At 38.4% G+C, this 21,693-nt stretch overlaps 1 protein-coding gene across 2 annotated transcripts in view; it reads left to right on the top strand.

Annotated features, from left to right (window-relative positions):
* The window catches only part of ARHGAP26 (Rho GTPase activating protein 26), a 247,694-nt gene that overhangs the window by 101,847 nt on the left and 124,154 nt on the right, over window positions 1–21,693 (top strand). For both annotated transcript variants that reach the window (XM_032210266.1, XM_032210267.1), the window contains exon 11: window positions 8,841–8,919. In XM_032210266.1, coding sequence (XP_032066157.1) covers window positions 8,841–8,919 — 79 coding nt within the window. The remainder of the gene's footprint in view (window positions 1–8,840; window positions 8,920–21,693) is intronic.

Raw genomic sequence — 21,693 nt, 5'->3', positions numbered from 1 at the left:
CAACAAAATAGATGTAATTGCCTTGATTTTTTGGAGAGTGAAGGGAGGGAAGATAAATGAGCTTTTCTGGTTTTTACTAAAAACCAGATTAAGCTGCATGATCAACAATTCTAGAGGTAAATGAAAGGTACAAGCCAATTTCTTCAGTGTTATTTTAGTTACAACTGATTCATAGGAAATCAAATTCAAATGATTATTTTTAGTGAATTACACTGGTAGTATTTCTGCTGAAGTATTTACTATATACACATACACTTTCTTAACAATTGCTTAGGAATGGTACTTGAACACCAGTGTAAAAATAATAGGCTCTTTATATTAAGCCAATTCAGCTAACATAAAGTGACTACTATTTCTCCATCAACGTCCACGTTTTATTCAAGGACAATACAACAGTAGTTATATTTGTAGTCCTATAGAAGAAAGTCACAAAAGTTCATCATAAGGAATTTTTACTGCAGCAGTGGAATTTGTCACCCTGTTGAAAACAGAACAAGAATTCATTTTGACATTCTTTGCCAATCATTTTTCTAGCTTCCTGTCATGCATCCAAATGTGCATTGTGTACAAATATAAAAGGGTAAAATGAATAAAAATTGCAAAGAGAAAAGGTGAAGCAAGAGTCAATGGAATCAGATGAGGAAACAGAGACCACTTGTTTTAATTTCTCTGTTGTCAATTACATATTGCCAAGATGATAATGCTGTGAGGCATTAAGCAGATGGCATCAATGATGCTTTGTTACCTCTCAGCATTAATAACATAAAATCCTCTTACTTGTGCTGTTTCAAAAGACTATAGCTAATGAATCTGTTAGTCATACTGGGGTACCATACAGGTATGCTTTGTGCATCATCGCCCATTGTGAGCAGCAGTTAGCCTGCACCACCAAGTAATTCTGCCCCTAGTATCATATGGGTCAAGCAAATTTTATTTCTTGTGCCCAGCTAGAAAACTCAAAATCACCACAACTCCTAGAACCCAGTGGGATCATGGTTTTATATTGAGTTACATGATCCTATACAGGCAAGCCTCAAAACCAAAGAAGATTGTGTCTGCTGAGTACTTGGATAGGACTGGGAGCTAGTCTATAGACTAAAGGTAAAGGTTTCTTCCTGCCCAACTCTAGGGGGCAGTGTTTCATCTCTCTTTCCTAGTTGAAGAAGTCAGTATTGTCCAAGGACACTTCTGTGCTCATTTGGTCAGCATGACTATATGCCGAGGTGCATGGAATGCTGTTACCTTCCCACCGAAGTGATATCTATTTATCTACTTGGTTTTGCATGCTTTCGAACTGCTAGGTTGGCATAAACTAGAACAAGAACAGGAGCTCATCCCATCATGCGGTACTTGGGTCTTGAGCTGCCAACCTTCTGGTTGACAAACCCAGCATCTTAACTTCTAGGCCACCCTATGTAGATTGACAACAACAAAACAAAATTGGTGGAAGGCAATGGAAATGTCTCTGGTTCTGTTGTCAGAAAACCCTGCATGGATATATGTCCATAAAGTCACAGACAAGCTTAACTTGAAATATATTTTATACATGTATAGATAGTGCATCTCAAGCTCTGTACTGTGGACACCATTTCTGATGAAGAGGTACCGTGTCTTCAAAGGGTTCAGTTTCTCATACTTTGCAAGTCAAGACTTCATCAGATCAAATAAGATAATATCACATTAATAAATACATGTTGATTCAGTGTCTGTTTAACAATCTGTAATTTTTAACCATACAGTACCACAAAACTTGAACATATTGTTTCAGTCTCACGAAATTGAATTCTGACCATTTACTAGTTTTTCTTTGCATATCTGACTTTTTGCTTCTGGAGAAATGGTAGTTGCAGCTATAAGGGAAGTTGTCTGCTTATAAAATTTATTTATTTTTTTAGTTTTGTACTTGTTTTTTAAAGTTGGCCAATTTAAATTTTCTTGTGAATTTATTTTGTCTGATGAAGTGTTAAAGGAGATATGATGAAGCAGGATTAGGCCCTGAACTTGAAAAGTCTTATCATAGCTAAGCATATGACCAAAACTGCATTCATGTTCTCTGTCTGAAGATGAGGTGGCAATGGAACAAGTATGCAGAAAGAAGATAAATTGGCTATATCAACATATCCATTTTCTTGCCTACAACGGCATATTTACAGAATGATAAACTGCAGTGTTCACATTATTCACTCTATGCAGGCCGAAGCCAGATTGTAAAAGAATGCAAGTCTTACCAATTATATCCTCTCCATAAATATGTGTATTATTGCCTCCCCTAAATTGACCCTGCATTATTTATATGAAGTATTTTCTTTCCTAGAAAAAAAACCCTTCATATAACAGATTCCTTGAACTGTTACTGCAGTAGTCTTAAAATCTTGCTGAGGAAACCTTCATATAGTCTTTTATAGCCTAATGTAAAATTTTATGTTATGAAATGTTATAAAGCCAAATAACCCATTTTGGATTTTAAGGTGTGCTTATGATATAGCCTGTAGGTGGCAGCTGTGCCTGCTTTGTTAGTTTTTAGCTCAACTGGAAAATACCTATAGAGATATTATATGTAAGAAACCACCTTTGATGTTAAATAGAGATACATGGCAGAATGAAATTGAGCAGAAACTCGTGGAATTTTATGGGTTTGCAGTCTGCTTTTGAAAATCAATGTGGAATCAATTTTTATAATTATTTTCTCAACAAGTCGTGTTATTAAATCAATGCAATTATGTTTGTGTATTGATGAATAGCAAGCACATAAAGTTTTCAACCTTCAGAATATTATTTATGGAAGGCTTGTTGGGTGAAAAAAAAAATCGGGATTGATCTTCACCAAACAGATACTAGGTCACACACTTTTTGAGTTATCCTTATTTGTAGATTATGCATTTTGCTATTAGCCATGTTTAGCTGAAGTTCTATCTTTTCACAAAGCCCAGGTTGTTGTTGTAGTAGTAACATGTACCATAGATTCCTTTCAGTATGTTAAATATGGATGGATGTTACTTAAAGCTAAAGTCCATGTGTTGCCCCATACAGTTGCTATATTAATGTTACCGAAATGACAGGAAAGTGGGTAATAATTGTTATGTCCTAGCCTCCTATTGGGCGAGCTGAGAGTGGGAGAATTGGAGCGCAGCGATTGGCTACCCTGCTTGACAGCTCGCTTATAAATAGCTGTCAAGAGGGAACTGTTCTGCTTGTTTTGGTTCTGGAGTTGATGTTGCGTTAGCTGGTTAATAAAGCCTTGTTGTTCGAGTTACTGTCTTGCCTCAGTCATTGCCACTCATCGAGTATTTAATAATAATAATAATTTCAAAATAATAATTACAAAATACATAATTTGGGTGACAAAATATTAAATAAAGAATGTAATGCAGTTGCCTTAAATCCTTATGTAAAATCTGGATATGGCAAGTACGGACATTAGTTCTTGACTTTTCATTTCTTCTGATCTTCACCCAAATCTTTTTTTAAGCATGGGAAATATATTTGTTCGGTATGAGGAATAGGAAGATAGAGGATTTGATAGACCTACTTAAGGTAGTTACCCTGAATGCTAAATTTTAAGAATGATATATAACTATTTTATTTAAAAGCAAGGAATTCTTCTCAATAATATGGAGAATTCTTGCATTAAGAGGGAGAGGTTCCCTAGAAGAATTCTGGAAGAACAATATGAAGTTTGAACCTGACTTGTGTAACCCTTTGGATTTAAGGCAAAAAGTGCTTTGGGATATATAGAGACAACATCTTTCAGCACCAGTGCCTTATATTGGATGGTGTGGCTGCTCTTCACAGCTCCAAAGCATCTTTAGCCAAGAATCACAATTATAGCGATAAATCATATTAGTTTCTTTGCGGCACATAATTTATTTAAACTCTGAACAAGTTATCAAGAACTGGCCATGAAGACAATTCAGATCTTTTCAAAAATGTGGGAGATTGACCCAAAAAAAAAAAATTGATAAAGGATTTTTTAAAAATTCAAAAGTTAAGGAAATATTTTTCAAACATAATTTATAATAATGCCTATTGGTTATAATAACAATGCTATTCCTAAAAGAAGCTTTTATTTGTATAAATGTCATTCTGGATTGAACAATCTAGAAAATTAAAATATATTTCTGTTTAAAGCTACCACTACGGTTTTTTTTTTCTATTTTTTTTTTGTTAGCTCTTGGTTTTCTTTCTTTATCTTTATGGTTCACAGTTCTTTTCAGTCTTAAAAGTTTTGCTTCTCCATTAAAAAAAAATCAAAATCCTAATATCTCATGAGATCTCTGCATTGCCCTTAGGCACTGATTGTGTTGACACAGCAGGCTCATTATTATTATTTTTCCCCCTCTTACCTGCATTTGTTTATATATTCATTTTTCTCCTTCTCTTGGATGAGCTCTGTGCTGGTCAAATGCAATACAACCTGTACTTGTTCTTGTGCTGTGTCACATTTCCAGTGACCTTTATAAATGAACAAAATCTTGAAATTACCATGCTATGACTAATGCTAAGTAACTTTAAAGCTTATACTCTCCCTCCATTTTTCGCTGTTTTGCAGAGAGGTGATCCCCAAAGGTAGTTTGCTCCTTATGAATAGGGAACTTGATTGGTGAATAGTCAGAACAGCACTGGATCGTAAAGATAGATTTTGGATAATAGGGGAAAAAAACACTGGTTTCTAATTAAGTATAAATGTGATATAGTACACTTGTAACTAGCTTAGTATAACTTAAAAAGTTTCCCATAGCATAAAAGCCAGTTGAATGATACTTGTACTTCTTTGATGAGCCGAGGTGGCGCAGTGGTTAAATGCAGCACTGCAGGCTACTTCAGCTGACAGTTCGGCTGTTCAAATCTCACCGGCTCAAGGTTGACTCAGCCTTCCATCCTTCCGAGGTGGGTAAAATGAGGACCCGGATTGTTGTTGGGGGCAATATGCTGACTCTGTAAACCGCTTAGAGAGGGCTGAAAGCCCTATGAAGCGGTATATAAGTCTAACTGTTATTGCTATTGCTATTGCTATTTGCTTTTCTCTCTTCTAGCATTCTAGCATTCAAAAAGTATAGGTCTGGGATGGCAAACCTATGGCATGTGTACCATAGGTGGTACGCTGAACCCTCTCGGTGGGCATGTGTGCCGTTGCCATCTGCTCTTCTGGTTTCCAGTATTCGCGGGTGCTGGAGTGCTGGAAAACGGCCTGAAAATCAGCCGAAAAATGGAGGCCATTCATTTGGAGAAGATGTCTAAATGCGAATTCAAAAGCTCATGCTGTTTTCTTAAAAAGAAGAAAAACACCAAAGATTTGGATGAGGATGCTGCTTTTTAAAGGAATGCTTAGTTACAATCATTTAGACTTCTAGAAAAATAAAAGATGATATAGTACAGTGATGGCAGTACAGTGAAGGTAGCGCAGAAATATCGCTTGTGCACATGCGTGCTCTTCGAGGCCATGCTCCGGAAAAGCCAAACTTCCAGGTTCTAGCACGCATATGCACCTGACGATCAGTTGGCCGGCATGCATATGCAGGCCGATTTTCGGCACTGCCACACACGCGAAGGGATCGGGCTCCAGAAAAGTTGAACTTCCGGGTTGTGGCGTTCATGCACACCGGAAAATCAGCTGGCCGGCGCGCATGTGAACACCAGTTTTCTAGTTGATCGTTGTGCACATGTGCGTGCCAGAAACCCATAAGACAAACAGGCAAGGCTGTGAGTGCTGGACAACATGGCTTTGGGCCCGTGTGCCATAGGTTCGCCATCATGGGTATAGTAGTATCTTTTAGGTTGTAAACCAGTGACTCTGGATTTTTTTTATTTTGGAAGATAGGAGGGAGTGAGAGGTTACCACTTGGTTACTGCCTTTTATGCATCTAATAAACACTCCAAACACTTTCTTCTACAATGCTGTAAGAAGTTTAAAAGTGTAGAGATTCTCAGTCGTCATGGTTGTCCCAAAGGTGCTTTTTCAGGAGGCAACTGGACTTTCTTGTTTTTTTTTCTTTTGAAGATGTTTTGCTTCTCATACAAGAAGCTTCTTCAGCTCTGACTGGATAGTGTCTTTCTTCCATTCACCACTATCCTGTCAGAGCTGAAGAAGCTTCTTGGATGAGAAGTGAAAGTTCTTCAAAAGAAAAAAGTCCAGTTGCCTTTTGAAAAAGCACCTTTGGTATAAGTTGTTTAGCATCTAGCATGGTGAAGGCTAACATTTCCATCTTTGTTTTGTAGAATTAGTGTAATGCATGGCTGAAAGAAATGAACTCATAGTGGAAGTCTTTTTTCAGACAAAAGGAGAAGTCTGATTTCACTCATTCACTCACTTACTTTATATGGCTGCCTATTTGCCAAGCAACTCTTTCACTCTATTCAAAGAGGCTGCCAAGTTTTCTAAGAATGTAGTGCCAGACTTTTAATACAGGTACGGTTACCTGTTTGTTATGCTTGATTTGTCCTATTCTAGAACGAGCCCTGTTTAGCACTAGGTTTGTTGCTTGGTATAACTTGTGTATTAACAAGATTTCCAACCCATGTTTTTTTTTTTAAAAAAAAGTCCTTTGTAGAAACAGTATAATGAAAACAAAGTATGGATTAAAAGAGAGAAAGCTGCTGGCTCCTTCAACCTCTTTATTTTTAATCATAAGAACAAAAATTCATTGTTGCTTCTATCTCTGTTTAGCGTCAGTTAAAAACAGGTTTGTTAAACTAGGGCATTCAACAGAGATTTGTTCTGCTTTAATTTAAGAGAAGGATCATGCTAGATGAGGCCCAAGAATGAGCTAAATAGCCCAAATGAAAAAGCAAACTAGCACTGACAAATTTAATTTTCAACACAGTCCTTCAGAATAGCTGTAAATTAAGGGTGTTTTTTTAGACAAATGCTTTTCCCCCCAAAATGCTATTTCCATAGTTTTCTGATTATTATAGAAAGAGATTAGTGAAAAAATATCTATTAAATCTGCGTAATTTACATCTGTATGTCATGCAAGCTAAAATAACTTGCATTCTTTGCTGGATAAACTGTGTGAGCTTTTTTTGTGGACATAATTGTAATTCTCTGATTGGCAGTTTCTAAATTTATATGATTAAAATTGAATTTTTATTCTCCATTGCTGTTGAGGCAGAAGCCAAATGTCACTTTCCGTGATATAACTGTGAGGCACATTAATATGCTTCATTGTAGTTTTTTCATTTCATTTTAGACATTTCATGCATTGATTGGACAGATTCTTGCAATAATTACAGCCAAATATTTGTAGGCAAAAGATTTTGCTGATGACTCTGTGAATCTTTGAGAATTGTCACTATTCATCTTTCCCATTTTCATTAAAGATACAAAATACAGTAAATTAACATTAAAAATTAACTCTCCTCAGAGCAGAAATATCATGACAGTCGCTTTATAGCATATTCATTGACAAGGCAGGAGAACATACATTGTATTGATGTGGAAAAGATCAGTACAGATGAATACAGGAAACAAATGGCATCTTAGAAATTGCTCTCTTACAACAAGATTCTAGAAGTAGAGAAGACCTATTGATATATACGATAAAAATAATTCATACTTTGGAACTCTGTCAACATGAATTACTTGTTATTTGTTTCTTATGCTGTTCCATTTTTAGTTGAGAGTATAATTCCAATTACTGGTTGTGATCTTAATCGCTTGCCGCTATCTACCTCCCTTTTACAGAATCTTTTGAAGAATCATTTTAAAACCATATTGAAATGTTAGTCAATTTATTCAAGTTGACTTTCCATTTCTTATCAATTTCATAAGTGTGTTTTTTTTACAGCTGTTCTCTTTCTTTCCATCAACGAATAATATAGTGCAGAATTTGAATGAGAACATTATTTTTTTAATCTTAGCTGTAGCAGTTGGTTAACTTTGAATCAAAATATTTAATTGATTAACAAATCCATTTTTTCTTTTATTATCAAAAATGTGTATTCCTCAGTAGATTAGTTAGATTGCCACATCAATCAAGTTGAGGGAAGAATTGTAGTGATAATTCAGAAGCTTCGATACTGCTCTGACTGATATAATCTATGTAAATATGAAGATAGACTTTGAGAAATGTCTATGAAGATTCTCAGTCATCCATGGTTGTCCCAAAGGTGCTTTTTCAAGAGGCAACTGGACTTTCTGGTTTTTCTTTGAAGACATTTCACTTCTCATCCAAGAAGCTTCTTCAATTCTGACTGGATGGTGGGGAATGGAAAGATTTATATTCCTTGCAGACAGCTGGTCATTTGCATTTTTTAGAGAGTTGTTGAGGCCACTTGGAGGTTAATTGTCTCATCAGGGTCACCTGAGTAGTGCAAAGAATGCAAATGTCTTCAAGGAATACAAATCCTTCCATTCTCCACCTGTCAGACCTGAAGAAGCTTCTTGGATGTGAAGTGAAACGTCTTCAAAGAAAAACAAGAAAGTCCAGTTGCTTCTTTAAAGGTTAGATTTTGACAAAAATGCAAAGCCCATCAATTTAATTAGTGAGAATTTTCCTTGATTACTGTTTTATGAAGTTTCTGTTGGGTTTTGGCAGCCTGTTGTGATCATTTCTTTAAAAATTGAATTACCTTCATGAATATTTGAAATATGTTGCTTGGAATGTTTGTTTTTCCACAACTAACAGATCTATTGAAGTGAAGAGCGAGAAAAATTGTTGATATTCTAATTTTGTCTCTCTTTTTTAATACACATAATTTCCTCCCACTTGAGTTGGAGTCTGAACCATGGAAAGGTGCATTAGAGTAGCTTTTGCTGAGTTCACCTGATTTACCACCTCTGTTTTTCCTATTTCCTATTTTTAAGCTTATTATTCACAGCACCATTCCATTCATCTCTGCAGGTCCGGAGTAATTACAATGCAGGCACTTTCTGAAGAAGATCGAAGGCTGTGGATGGAAGCAATGGATGGCCGAGAACCAGTAAGCAAGATTCTTTATGAATAGGGATTAAGTAGGATAATCAAAAGAACCGTTCATGGTTTGGGTTGCAGTTCTTTCTCATTGGATGTCTTATGGCAGCTCTGTAGTTTTTGCAGAAGAATATTTTGAATCCTTTGGTAGAGTCCTTGAAGCAATATTCCATTTTCCTTGCAAGCCAGCATTAAAGCTTTCCCTCTGAGTATTGTTAAGAAAATTCAGTCTATAGCTCAGAGTAATCCAGATATGTGCTGTATATTTTCTGTAAAAATATGAGAGATAAATCATAATTATTAGACAAATAAATAAAATATATCTGTCTTCTTAAATGGCCACAGTGGAAATTAATGTCTTTAAAACTTGCTAATATCTGTAGGAGCACCCATTTCATTTTCAAGTTTCTATAGTTTGCTTCTGTGGTTGGTGGTTATTTTTTTCTCAATTAAAAAAAAAACAGTGTTACATGCCAAAACAACTGGACACAGAGACAGTTTTTTTTTTCCATCATGCCATCATTCTGCTGAACACCTAATACAGTACTGTCTTATGTCTAAGTATATTTTCTTGCTTAGTATACTGTAGCTGTATTTCTTTTATTCTTTTCATCTGATCCACTAACTTCTATTATTGGTATCATTATTATGATTACTTTGTTATTATGATTATGATTACTTGGTTTTTTGCATGTATCCTGAAAGCTAATGCGCTGGGAGACAAATTCCTTGTGTGTCTAATCACACTTGGCCAACAAAGTGTTCTGTTCTGTCCTGATATAATTTATGTAGAACTCTTTTGGGTCCATTCCCATAAATTGACTTTGAGTTCTTGCACCTAATTTCTTTCAATAAGTGCTGCTGTCTGTGATGTGTTACAATACATTGCGATGAGAAGACCTGGATATGCTTTTACCTGTTAGGTTTGAGACCTTTCTCCAGAATAATAATAAAATAAAATACTCAAGAGTCAACCAAGAAAACTAGCCGTAAAACATTTGAACAAATTTTCAGAAGAGTGAATCTGTTACCCGACAAGCAATCGCAGCTAAGAGCATCAAACCATGACAAGAGGGTGAAAACACAGAAAATTCCAAGCCATTGGCATATAGACTGCAACATGTCTATGAATATGGATAAATACGTGTGATTTGTGCCAACTATTTGGGAATCACCCCTCTCTCTGCCTTCACTCCCCCCAATCCATGATTGACTCTGCTAAAGAACAACTAAGCAGCCATAAATCATCCTTAATTGCCTGATCAATGCTGAGAGGTATTTGGAAAACCAGAAGGAATGTCATCAAATGTTAACTCTGTGAGACAACTTCCCCTCCGGAACCAAGTCCACTTAGGAAAAGGTAGCTGATACAGAAATCTCAGCCTTGATACTTTGCCCAGGGGTGGGAGTAAGAAATGGATGTAATTGGTAGAAAAGAGGGCAGTGGGAAGGAGGAGCAACCCTTTCACAACTGATATTATATCACATGAGTCTTCAGGTTGGATGTTGCATTGTCATTGTTGTACTTCTCTTTTATCCAGCTCTAATACATCTACGGCTAGATGTATAATATAGTAGAAGAAGCCACAAACATAGCAATGCCTGTTGAAGATGCATAATTTAGCATAGGTGGCTGTTAGCAAGAGCTGCCAATCTGAGCAGCTGGCATTCTGCTTCAAAAAACGATCATCAGCACTGCAGATGAAAAAAACAGAAGCGTGGTGGAAAGGAAGCCATGCTTTTAATATATTTAAAGCTCTGGAGTGATTTATTACAGAGAACCAAACCTTCCTCGGCATGATGCTATCCCTATATGCTAACTGTGCAAAAAAGTGTAATCATTTAAATGTAGCACATATTTATTAATTTATATGGAAAGAGTGGAAAGGAAAAAAGTTTTCTCCGCCACCTTTCGTGCATTGTAAATAAAGTAGGAGCAGAAAATACATTTAAATCAACTGATTGCTCTGCATCAAGGAATACTGTGTTTCTCCAATCAAATTAACATATGCCAAATGATTTCACTGTTGCGAATATAAGAGTTTATTCTTTTACTGTAGTGCAGGGGTGCGAAACTCAAGGCCCACGGGCTGCACCCAGTCCACAGGGTGCTTAAATCTGGCCTGTAGGGCTGGCCTGGAAATAGCAAAGGACTGGCCTGTGGTGCCTCTGGCAGCCAAAATGGGGCATGGGGGGGACACATGAAATCCCCCTCCCCATTTTCAGCCTAGATAGGCTTCTGCAGCACTTTGCTGACCAAAACGGGGTGCAGGGGGGCCATGCAAGACCCTCTTGTATCCTGTTTTTGGCCTGGACGGGCTCCCTCCCCCCACAGCTGGCCCGCAGAGGATAACTACAATGCTGATCTGGCCCTCTAAGAAATCAAGTTTGACAGCCCTGCTGTAGTGTATAAACAAGTCTTGGTAAATATATTGGCTAAGTAGATCGACCAAATGGTATTTTCCCAAATTAGGACTAACTTCATAAAAGTTTCCCCTTCTTTAAGTAAAAGTAAAAAAAAAAATCATACAGTATACCAAATGACTTTCAATTGTCAAAGATATCATCACCTCAGCTTTATGGGTTGGCCCTCTGCAAATTACCAATCCTTCTGAAAACTGAGGAGGTTGATGGGGAATAGGGACATCAAAAACATTTAGTTTTGCTAAAAGAAAAAGAGAATAATGAAGAGACTAAGCAATCACCCTAATCATCCAGTGGCTGATTTTTTTCCTTAAACATCTGGTACCAATTGCACCTTGGAATCCTGATGCTGGCTTGGCCAGAATCTTTACTTCCTAACAGAGTGTAGTCACTATATTCTTGTATAGAGTGTTAACTTTGAATGCATTGACTGTTTATTGTTTTGTATATAGTTAGCTCTCTAAACATTTATATGGCTGCTTTTCATTTGCGTTGAACATTCAGGAAATTGCTTCAGTTATATGAAGTGTATCAGATTTAAAGATCTCATAAGGATATAAACACTGAAAATTAGTGAAATATTATTTTTCTTTAAGGTTTGTGAATGCTGTGGTCTGACATAGCTTTTTTTTTTTAACTCTATATCAGTGTGCACAAACTTTTAGAGTCTCAGGAGGGGTGTACTTGGAGTTAGGCAAGGAAGCTAGTGAAGCCAAGAAAAGAACTAGATTTATTTCTAATTTAAAATACAATTAAAATTAAATCCCCCAATTATTTAGTGCTGGTCTCTTCTTTCTAATTAAAAATTATACTTTAGCAGTGATTTTTGGAGCAGTTCTGGAGGCCATTTCCAAGATTTGGAGGAGGGGATTTATGTTTTACTTTGGATTCTCATGTTCTGTGTTTTTGTCTTTATAGGAAGAGGCAATCAGCTGCTTATTTAAATTATATTTAGTTTTTTTTTTAAAGATCCAAACTGGCAGTCAGGGCACAACAACCTGCATTACTTTTATGTGACTTATACCTAATAGGTTTTAATATGTTTTCTGAATTAAAATTCATTGTTCCATGAATATTAGAATACAAAAAGCTTCTTCTTTCCAAAATAATTTTAATTGACTGACTGCTGCTTAGAATTAAAAGAATTACTACCCACAAATCCCAAAATGTCTTAAACTGAAAAATTAGAATTAGAACCTGCTCATAAGTATTCAATTCATTTTCTTTCCTGGATCTGCATGTTGATATTCAGTTGACTCACAATCTGTAAGAGACAGATTGGTGCAAATTGAGCAGCTAAAATATTGTCTTAATGCAAAAAGTAATAGTAGCTGCATCATAAATGAAGAGTATGAAATAAAAGAATTTAAAAATAATTCAGAATTTTCTGTGGCAATTTAATTTCCAATGGAAAATGCTGAAAATCTTTTAAGCTACAGGAAATGATGAGAGAAGCACCTTTAATTATTTTTGTTTGCCTTGTCTCTTCAATGAAAGAAACTCAAAGCAGACCTAAAAACTTAATATAGAGCCAAGTACTGTAAAACAATATCAGGGTGTACACTGTGCTGATGTAAAATTTCTTATTTTCCCTGGCAGACAGTGTGATGTAAGATCCGCAGTTTCTAATTCACCTATTGCAACGCCTACTAGGAAGTTTACTAGGAAGTAAATACTTCCTGTATGGAAACAGGAAAGAAAAACAATTTTATGGCTCTCCTCTTCTGCTCCATAGCGCTCAAAAGCTGTTCTAGAACAGTTTGTGATTGCTGAATGGGGAACTTTTTCTCCTCAAATCCTACATCATGTCCTGTATCGACAAATCCGGTAAAATAAAACTTCCTGTTTCTTCTGAAGGTCTAGCACAAGTGCGTTGTTTTTTTGTTTTTTTTGGAGCCCAGGAAAAAACTTGATTCAAACAGCTGTGGGCTGATGAAACAAGAGTTACACAAAACAGACTACAGAGTCAAAATTGCTCCCAAGGAGCGCCATAGAAACATTTTGTCCACTAGGTGGGGAAATGCTCCTTGCTGGTTCTATCTGCTGATCCTGTTGTGAATCCCTGGAGAATTTTTGTGTCAGGGCAGAACTTCATATATAATTTGTTTTTAAAAGCCTGTTTCCTAATTGAAGTGATACATTAATTTTGAAAGAAATGGGAGGCTTTACGTTTGAATTTTTGACACTGCAGTATTACACCGATTTTCTTTTTTAAAAAAAGAAAGGAAGTGCCACGTTTATTTTCTCCAGTCTCAGTCATGGAAAATGTCCTTTCAGCAGAACCTGTTAATGCATCTGGGACACAGTGGAAATCCTCTGCTTTTTCCCAGCTTCAGGAATTTTTCACAAGACTTCGGTTGCTATGCACCACTTGCAGTTCTCATCTCCTGGTTTCCTTCCATGAGTAAATGACCAGTGGCTGATGAGAACAGACTATCTGTGTGCGCACAGCTGCCAGCCTGTCCCTTGTGCCCCGTTTCCTCTAACAAAATTTCTTTGGCTTTTAGAGCTTTTCTACTGCCACTTGAGTTGGAACTCTTCTGATCTTGCAGCTGCTGGCCTGCTTTAACTCTAAACTGGCAGCCCAGCATTATTTCTCTGTTACTTATACCACAAATCGAACGCAAAACACATTACAAGAGCACAGAACATCAACAGACCAAGGTGAAAGCTTTCCCTTACTCCCACCCCACCCCCGTCATTTAAAGTGTCAAAAAATATTCCACTTGCTCAGAATCATCAAAGCTTACCAAATAGGGAATGATTTCTGAATGTTTGCATTTGCAGGAATGTATCCTTACCAACTTTTTTTTCCTCTCTTTCTCCTTTGCAAGCTTTCCATCCCCCCCATCCCTTCTATTCACTTATTTACTTCTGCCAACTAGTTTTTTTTTTTTTTGTTCACTCCCTTTGTTTTTGTTAAAACGCTGGCAGCCCAAAAGTTAGATGAAGAAACAGATGCAGATTTCCCCCCCCCCCCCATGGAACCTTCCCTCATCTGTTTCAAAGAGGAGCAGTGTGAATTGGGCTCTCTGGAAGCAATTGCTGCTGGACTTACATGTTGCCATGGTGACTTGTTGTCATTATATTAATGACTCTGAACTCCTCTCCAATGTTTTTGTGACTTTTCACATGGCCAAATTATCTTTCTTTCACTTGGCGTACATGGGCCTAGTAGGTATGATTCTTTTAATATGACCCCAGGTTGCTGTGTGTGTGTGTGTGCGTGCGCCTGCATAATGAGTTTGTAGAATGGGTCATGCTTCAAGTCTCATTCAAGAAATCTGAGCTGACATTTAGTTGACTTGCTTAGAATAGTAATTCATAATTCTCAACCCCCTGTGGAATAAGCACAGTGGGTCAAATGGAATTTAGCCCATTGAGCAGATTAGAAGTTCACAGGGCTGAAAGTAGATGTAGAATAGTAAATAACACATGAGCTTTGAGAGCAATTTACATGTATGCTGAAATGGGTTTCCGAATTGCTGTAATGAAGATGCCTTTCTTCTTTCCCCTTCTCTGATAGTGGATGGGGGGGGGGAATTCCAGAAAATAGTCAAAAGTACCTTATTTTCCCAGACTTACAGGCATCGATGATGATGATTTTTAATGGAGCTCTTCAGAATGTTATTTTGAGGAAGGCATGATATCTAAAATATCAGTGATGAGAACCAGAAGTCAACTTTACTTGGTGAAGATCCCACTTTTATTGTTAGATTACTATCAAATGGAACTTGACAGCTGGTAGTTATGGAAGAGGAAAGGTTGGGCGATTGGACACTTTAATCAAGTTCTCATGGGCTTGATCTTCCCACCTACTTTGTTTAATATTCATATGAGGCCACTAGAGAAAGTCACCCATTGGTTCAGAGATTGGTTGTCATCCAATTAGATATTTCCAACTCAGATCACATGGGATCTATGGTAGAGATTTTGTGCCTGGATGCTATGAGAACCCAGCTAGGAAGAAAGAGGCTCAAACACAGCATAAATAAAACAAAGTGGCTGTTAGTTCAAATATCTATTAATTCTAGGAAGATAAACAATGTTATCTCTTGATGGGGTGGGGTTTTTTCCTTTCTTAAAAAAAAGCAAGTGTGCAATCTGAAGCAGTGGTGAAATTCTATTTTTTTTTTTACTACTGGTTCTGTGGGCGTGGGTTGGTGGGCGTGACTAGGGAAACGTACTGCAAAATCTCCATTCCCTACCGACTCTGGGACCAGTCAGAGGTGATATTTGCCGGTTCTCTGAACTACTCAAAATTTCCGCTACCGGTTCTTCAGAACCTGCTGAATTTCACCCCTGATCTGGTGCTTCTGGACTCATAGCTTCTACTAGAAGAGGTAAGTGCATCCGTTTTGGCCATTCAAAGAATGAAGACATTTGTATTTTTCACTGTCCTTCTGTCCATCTGAGGTTGAAGAATCCTGGAGTGTCATCTGGCACAAAATGTGACTGTTTATGCCACATTCTTTATTGTCACATGATACCCTTATTATAGGAGATGGGTGTTCTCCATGAGGCATATTCCCCATGGAACAACTTTCCCTCTTGAGACAAGAGTGGTCTTTTTCCTCATACAAGCAGTCCTCAATTTTGAACCACTTGTTCAGCAACAATTTAAAATGATGGTGATGATGAAAAAATGAAGTTATGACCTATGCCCTAAGTTATGCTAACTGCAATGCCCCCTGCATTCATGCGATCCAAATTGAAATGCTTCGCAGCCGGGCCATGTTTGCAAGCACAGCGGCTCCTCACCTACCTATCTCCCCCCCCACATCCCGACCCTACGGTCTGACAGTAGCACTCAGTGGTGGCAGTGCCAGGGCTGAAACAAAGGCCCTGAGCCTTCAGCAATCTCAAGACAGCTGCTACCACTCTCAGGCCTCTGCAAAGCCTCTGAAGTGGAGGGCAGCGGGAGCAAATTGGGCTTTGAGAGACCGCCTGCTGCCAATTACCTCCCACAGACCCATTAGATCTCACAGGGTTGGCCTCCTCCGGGTGCTATCTACCAGCCAATGCCACCTGGCTATTACCCGGGGGAGGGCCTTCTCTGTGGCAGCTCCGGCCCTCTGGAATGAACTTCCCGCAGGGATTCGGACCCTCACCTCTCTCCAGGCCTTCCGAAAAGCCGTCAAAACCTGGCTTTGCCGGCAGGCCTGGGGGTGATGAGTTCCCTCCCCTCTCGACATGTATGGTTGTGCGACTGTTGTCTACTTTTATTATTTGTATTTTGTCTTTTTATGTTCCCCTATTTCCCCCTTGAATTGTTCGCTGCCCTGAGTCCTCCCGGAGAAGGGCGGCATACAAGTAATACAATACAATACAATACAATACAATACAATACAATACAATACAATACTTTGTACAGTGGTATTGGGATGGGATTTGAGGCAGCATTTCTCAGTGGAATGGATTAAAGGATCAATTCTGTAACTGTATATAAAGAGGAATTTTACACGATAATAATGTGTTTTTAAAAATCTAAGATCGTTTTTTAAAAACTTGTTTTATGTTGATAAATGCATCAGACAAGGAGATAAGCTTTGGGGATAGATATGACTTGTACGATTACCTGACAAATCAAACAATTCATTTTATAGTGGGATTCCTCTTTATATGCCATTGCAGAAGTTGCAATTGGGCAGAATCAGTGGTGGGTTCTGGATCCCGTTGTAACCGGTACGGTGCAAGGGGGCTGGGTGTCCACCACATGAACGTGCGCAGCACACGTGTGGAGTGCAAACCTGTGTACTTACCGCTTGTGATGCTCCGTGACGCCTCGGCAATGCTCCAGCTGCTCGGTGGAGCGTCATGCAGGTGCTGTATGCTCCGTGTGCATGCGCGTAAGCCCCAAACAGCTCAAATACCGGTAAGGAGCATAGGCAGGTGGGGGGCGTACTGGGGCATACCGGGGCGTACCGATTGTAATCCACCACTGGGCAGAATGCATTTGTGAATAAAAACAGGATTCATTCACTTGACCCATCTCTGACATAAAGCACAGCAAAAGAGCTGAATTTGTTCAAGGTTGAATTTAGTTACAACTATTAAAAAACAAAAACAAATTGTATGATGCATTTGAAGACTTTAACAATATTTAGAAGCATTACCGAGCCTACGACAAACAGCACAGTTCTTTTCCCTCCATCCCCGTTTTTTCTTCAAAATAAAATATGTCCTTCTCATGCTTAGCTCGTAGATGGAGCCTTTTAATTGTTTATTCTCCTTGTGTACAATCGGCCAACTGAGAAGTAGGTGCTGCTCATGAATGATAATCACCTCAACTCTACAGCAGAAAGTCAGTATCCAGATGAGCCTCTCTCAGTTAGCCAGAAAGGGATACAAATACATAAGCAAAAAATTGATTCCTGTAGATTTGCCTACCTTCTATCTATAACCAGTTGCTTCATGTAGCACATGTTCTCAACTAATCCTGGTGATTTTTACTCTTAATCAACAGCAAGCATTCCATATGGAGGATGCAAGTTTATGACGTCCATCATGGCTCACTGCCAGACCGAACTAAAGTAGTTGAGAATGTCATGGATGAATATTCTATCTGTTTTATATGCATATATTGCTTCAGGCACTTCCCCAGTGCTCCTTCTATATAAATGGCTTATTATGCTTATTATGAATGGGGACCAACATCATCTTAGGCTGCTACACAGCAAAAATGGGCTTATAAAGTATTCTGCATAGGATTTCTAGTTTTGTTACTACGGCTGCCTGTAAAAGTTTTAGCCCAATTTTTGGGTGGTTAAAGAACATTAAAAATAACCAATTCACCCTCTTGGTTTCTCTTGATCGCCTGCTTTTTATTGTTGGACTTCTTCAGATATGGTTGGGTTAACTCCTATACCTGTGATGGTGAACCTATGGCACACGTCACAGGTGGCACAGTGCCCTCTCTGTGGGCACGCGAACCCCCAGTTCAGCTCTGCCACACATCCGTGCATGCACCTTCTATCGACAGCTGGTCATTGGGTCTCTGCCGCGCATATGCAGGGGTGGGCCACATACACAGGAGTTGCGTGCCCATGCATGAAGGGGCGGGATGTGTGCGGGGGGGGCAGGTGCATGTGAGGGAGTGCATGCACGTGCGGGGGTGGGGGGCATGCACAGGGGTGAGGAGCATGTGGGGGGGACCATGTGCACATAGCATTTTGGGGGTTCAGGCATGCACACATACAGTCATGAACACACACGCACGCTTTGGGCACTTGGTCTGGAAAAGGTTAGCCGTGACTGTCCTATACCATTGAATCCATGATTACAACACAGGATTTAATGGATCAGGAGAAACCAAAAGGGTGAATTTGTTATTTTTAATGTTCTTTAACTCCCCAAAAATTGTGCTAAAAATAATATGTGAGTAAGTTTGTGCTTATATGTATGAAAATGTAATTTCTAGTAAAGAACTGAAGGTCAAACACTATGTTCTATTAATTATGTAACATGCAGCTGCTCTCTTGTTTTTTCCATTTAAAAAGAACAGAGCTCAATTTCTAAGCTTAAATAGCTTAGATCTATCTTTTAAATTTGATCTTATTTACTGAAGTTCTTTCTGGAACTTGGTCAGGCAAGGAAGCTTTGGGAGAAGACTTTAGTAAGCAATTTCTCATATGTGCCCATGCCCTTAATTTTTTAATGGTCATTTTATTAAAAGTTACAATTAAAAAGATAAAAATTAATACAAATTTAAAAAGAGGAGGAAATAAAGAAAAATAGAAAGTACAGAATGGAAAAATAGAAAAGAAAGTAAAAATAAGAATATATTAAAGAAAAAGAAAAGAAATATATAAAGAAATACAGTATATTATGATTCTAATCACACATACAAACATTTTTTGTAATTTAATGCCTTCTCTTAAATGATCTCCTCATTCCATATCTCATCTCTTATGTATAAACAAATCCTCAAAGATTTTTCAGTCCTAATTAGCAAAAGTCCATTAAGGGATTACCAGAGATTACAGCATATCTATTTTGATCTTGATCAAATAAACCAACCTTATATTCTTTCCTTTTCCTTTCAACAATTTTGATCTTTAGTCACTTCAAGTAATGTCTTAGAACATGCTTTTTTCATTTTTTTTGTCCTTTCTCACAAAATTCTTCAAAGCTTTAATAAGCCTTTTTTGTAAATCCAATTTAGGAATATTATCCAGGTCACTCTCATGGTTTACTATTTGTATGTTTCTTTTAATTAATAAGGCATCAGCCAGTTTCTTTTGTATGTCCATAGATTCATTATGCCCATCTTTTTCCATGTCATTCTTGTAGCTTGTTATTTTTAATCCACTTTTAGACTCAATCTTGCCAGGTAAAACTTGTTCCTCTTTCATAACATCTTTTAAACAAAGTTTGTCTATAGAGGCGAACATTACTAAAGTTTGTTCTGTTTCAAATTAAAATTAAGATTAGCATTAGCCTCAAATGATTCCTGGCTCCTGAGATTGACATTTCACAGGCTCAGACCAGCAGCCTTTTCAGGGTCAGATTCAGAATGTGAGGTCCTGAGCCTGAGTCACGGCAAAATTAATTTCTGGGTCCATTGCAGGGGTGGGTTTCAGCCAGTATGCACCGGTACACATATACCGCTTTGTGAAATTTAGCCGTATCTGAGCTTCCGAATTACAAGAATACTCCCTCCCCTGACCTGCATCCCCCGCATGGATCGCGCGCCATGTGGGCTTGTCCAACAGCCGAATCCTCGCCTGCTGTTCCTTCTTTGGCTGTTAGACAAGCCGATGTGGCGCGTGCCGCTCCCTTCTCTTTGACAGCTGCCTCATTTCCAATGGGGGGGGGGATCTATGTGTTTTTCCTCCCTCTGCATTGATTCCCCCCCATTGGAAATGAGGTGGCACACACACACACACACACACACACACACACTGCATGTGTAAGTGGGACTGGATCAGCTGGGAGGCTGGCAAAAAAGAAGCCTCTGTTTCTCTACTGGGGCTTGCAGAGGAATGAGGTAGGGATGATAGCCGTCCCCCCCTCTCTCTCCCGTGTGTGTGAGAGAGAGGGGGGAGAGAGAAAGAGAAAAAGTAAGAGAGAAAGAAAGGAAGGAAGGTGGGGAGATAAACACAAGGAAGGAAGGAATGGAGGGAGAGGGAGAGAAAAAAGAGATAGAGACAAAGATAGAAACAGAAAGAGAAAGAAGGAAAGAGAAAGGAAGGAAGGAAGAAAAAAGAAAGAAATAAAGTGGGAGAGAGAGAGATAAAAAAAGGAAGAAAGAAAGGGAGAGAGAGAGAAGGAAGGAAGGAAAATAAAAGAAAGAGAACTTATGAACACAATTGAGCCCAAAATTTTGGTTGCTAAGCAAGAACATTGTTAAGTAAGTTTCACCACATTTTCCAAGTTGGCCATGCCCACCCGGTCACAGGACCTCCCTGGCCACTCCCACAAAATAGGCCACACGTACAGAATAGGTTCTAAAAAATGTTGAAACCCACCACTGGTCCATTGTTCCAAAACATCTTTTAATATGCCCAGTGATAAAATATTTTCCTTTGTCCTGCATTAATAATTCAAATTTAAATGTAACGTATTTTTTGGAATATAAGGTGCACCTTTTTCTGCCCCTTAAAGAAGGTGAAAATTTGGGTGTGTCTTATACACTAAATGTAGCCCCACCCACCCACCCATCGGCTGCCACCCTTTGGCCTTTGCCTCTCAGCAATTTACCTCCTTGCAGCAAACAGGGAAAATGGGGCTTGCGGAGGCGGCAATCCCTGCAGCCTGAAACAGCTGATGATCGGGAGGCCCATGCTGAAATTGTACGGAGCACTTGTGGGCAATCTCAAGTCTTCTCTTTGACATGCAGAAGGTTTGGGAGGCCAAAAACGCCTGTATTCGGCCTATAAGATGCACCTAAATTTTCACCCACTTTTTTTGAGGGGGGGAAGGTGCATCTTATACTCGTAAAATATGGTATTTGCAATAGTCTGAATTTCCAGTCTACCAAATACTTTGGCTTTGGGTGACTTGTGACTAGGGGAAAGTAGTACACTCATATTTGAGGATATACAGTATGTGTGGAGGTATTTTTTTTTCATTTTAGGAAATAAGTTGCCCGCTTTTAAATTTGTTGCTATTTCTTTCCTCCCAACTGGAATGCATGTTCTCATTTACCAAGGTTTACACTCCTTCCTTCTTATAAATGAATTTGATGCACCAAATCACTGTTTAGCTTATGTTGGTTGTTGTGGTTTTTCTTTTCTTTGTATTTGCTTAATTTAGCTTGCCTGGTGAATGCAACCCATTGAACCTTGTTTGAACCTTGGATTCAGTTTGCTTACAGGCTGATTAGATCTGGAACGCCTATTGCTGGCAGTGCAAATGT

This window comes from Thamnophis elegans, chromosome 2 (assembly GCF_009769535.1).
Source record: "Thamnophis elegans isolate rThaEle1 chromosome 2, rThaEle1.pri, whole genome shotgun sequence".
NCBI lineage: Eukaryota > Metazoa > Chordata > Lepidosauria > Squamata > Colubridae > Thamnophis > Thamnophis elegans.
Note: the sequence above shows the minus strand (reverse complement) of the source record. Positions and strands in the feature narration are given on the sequence as shown.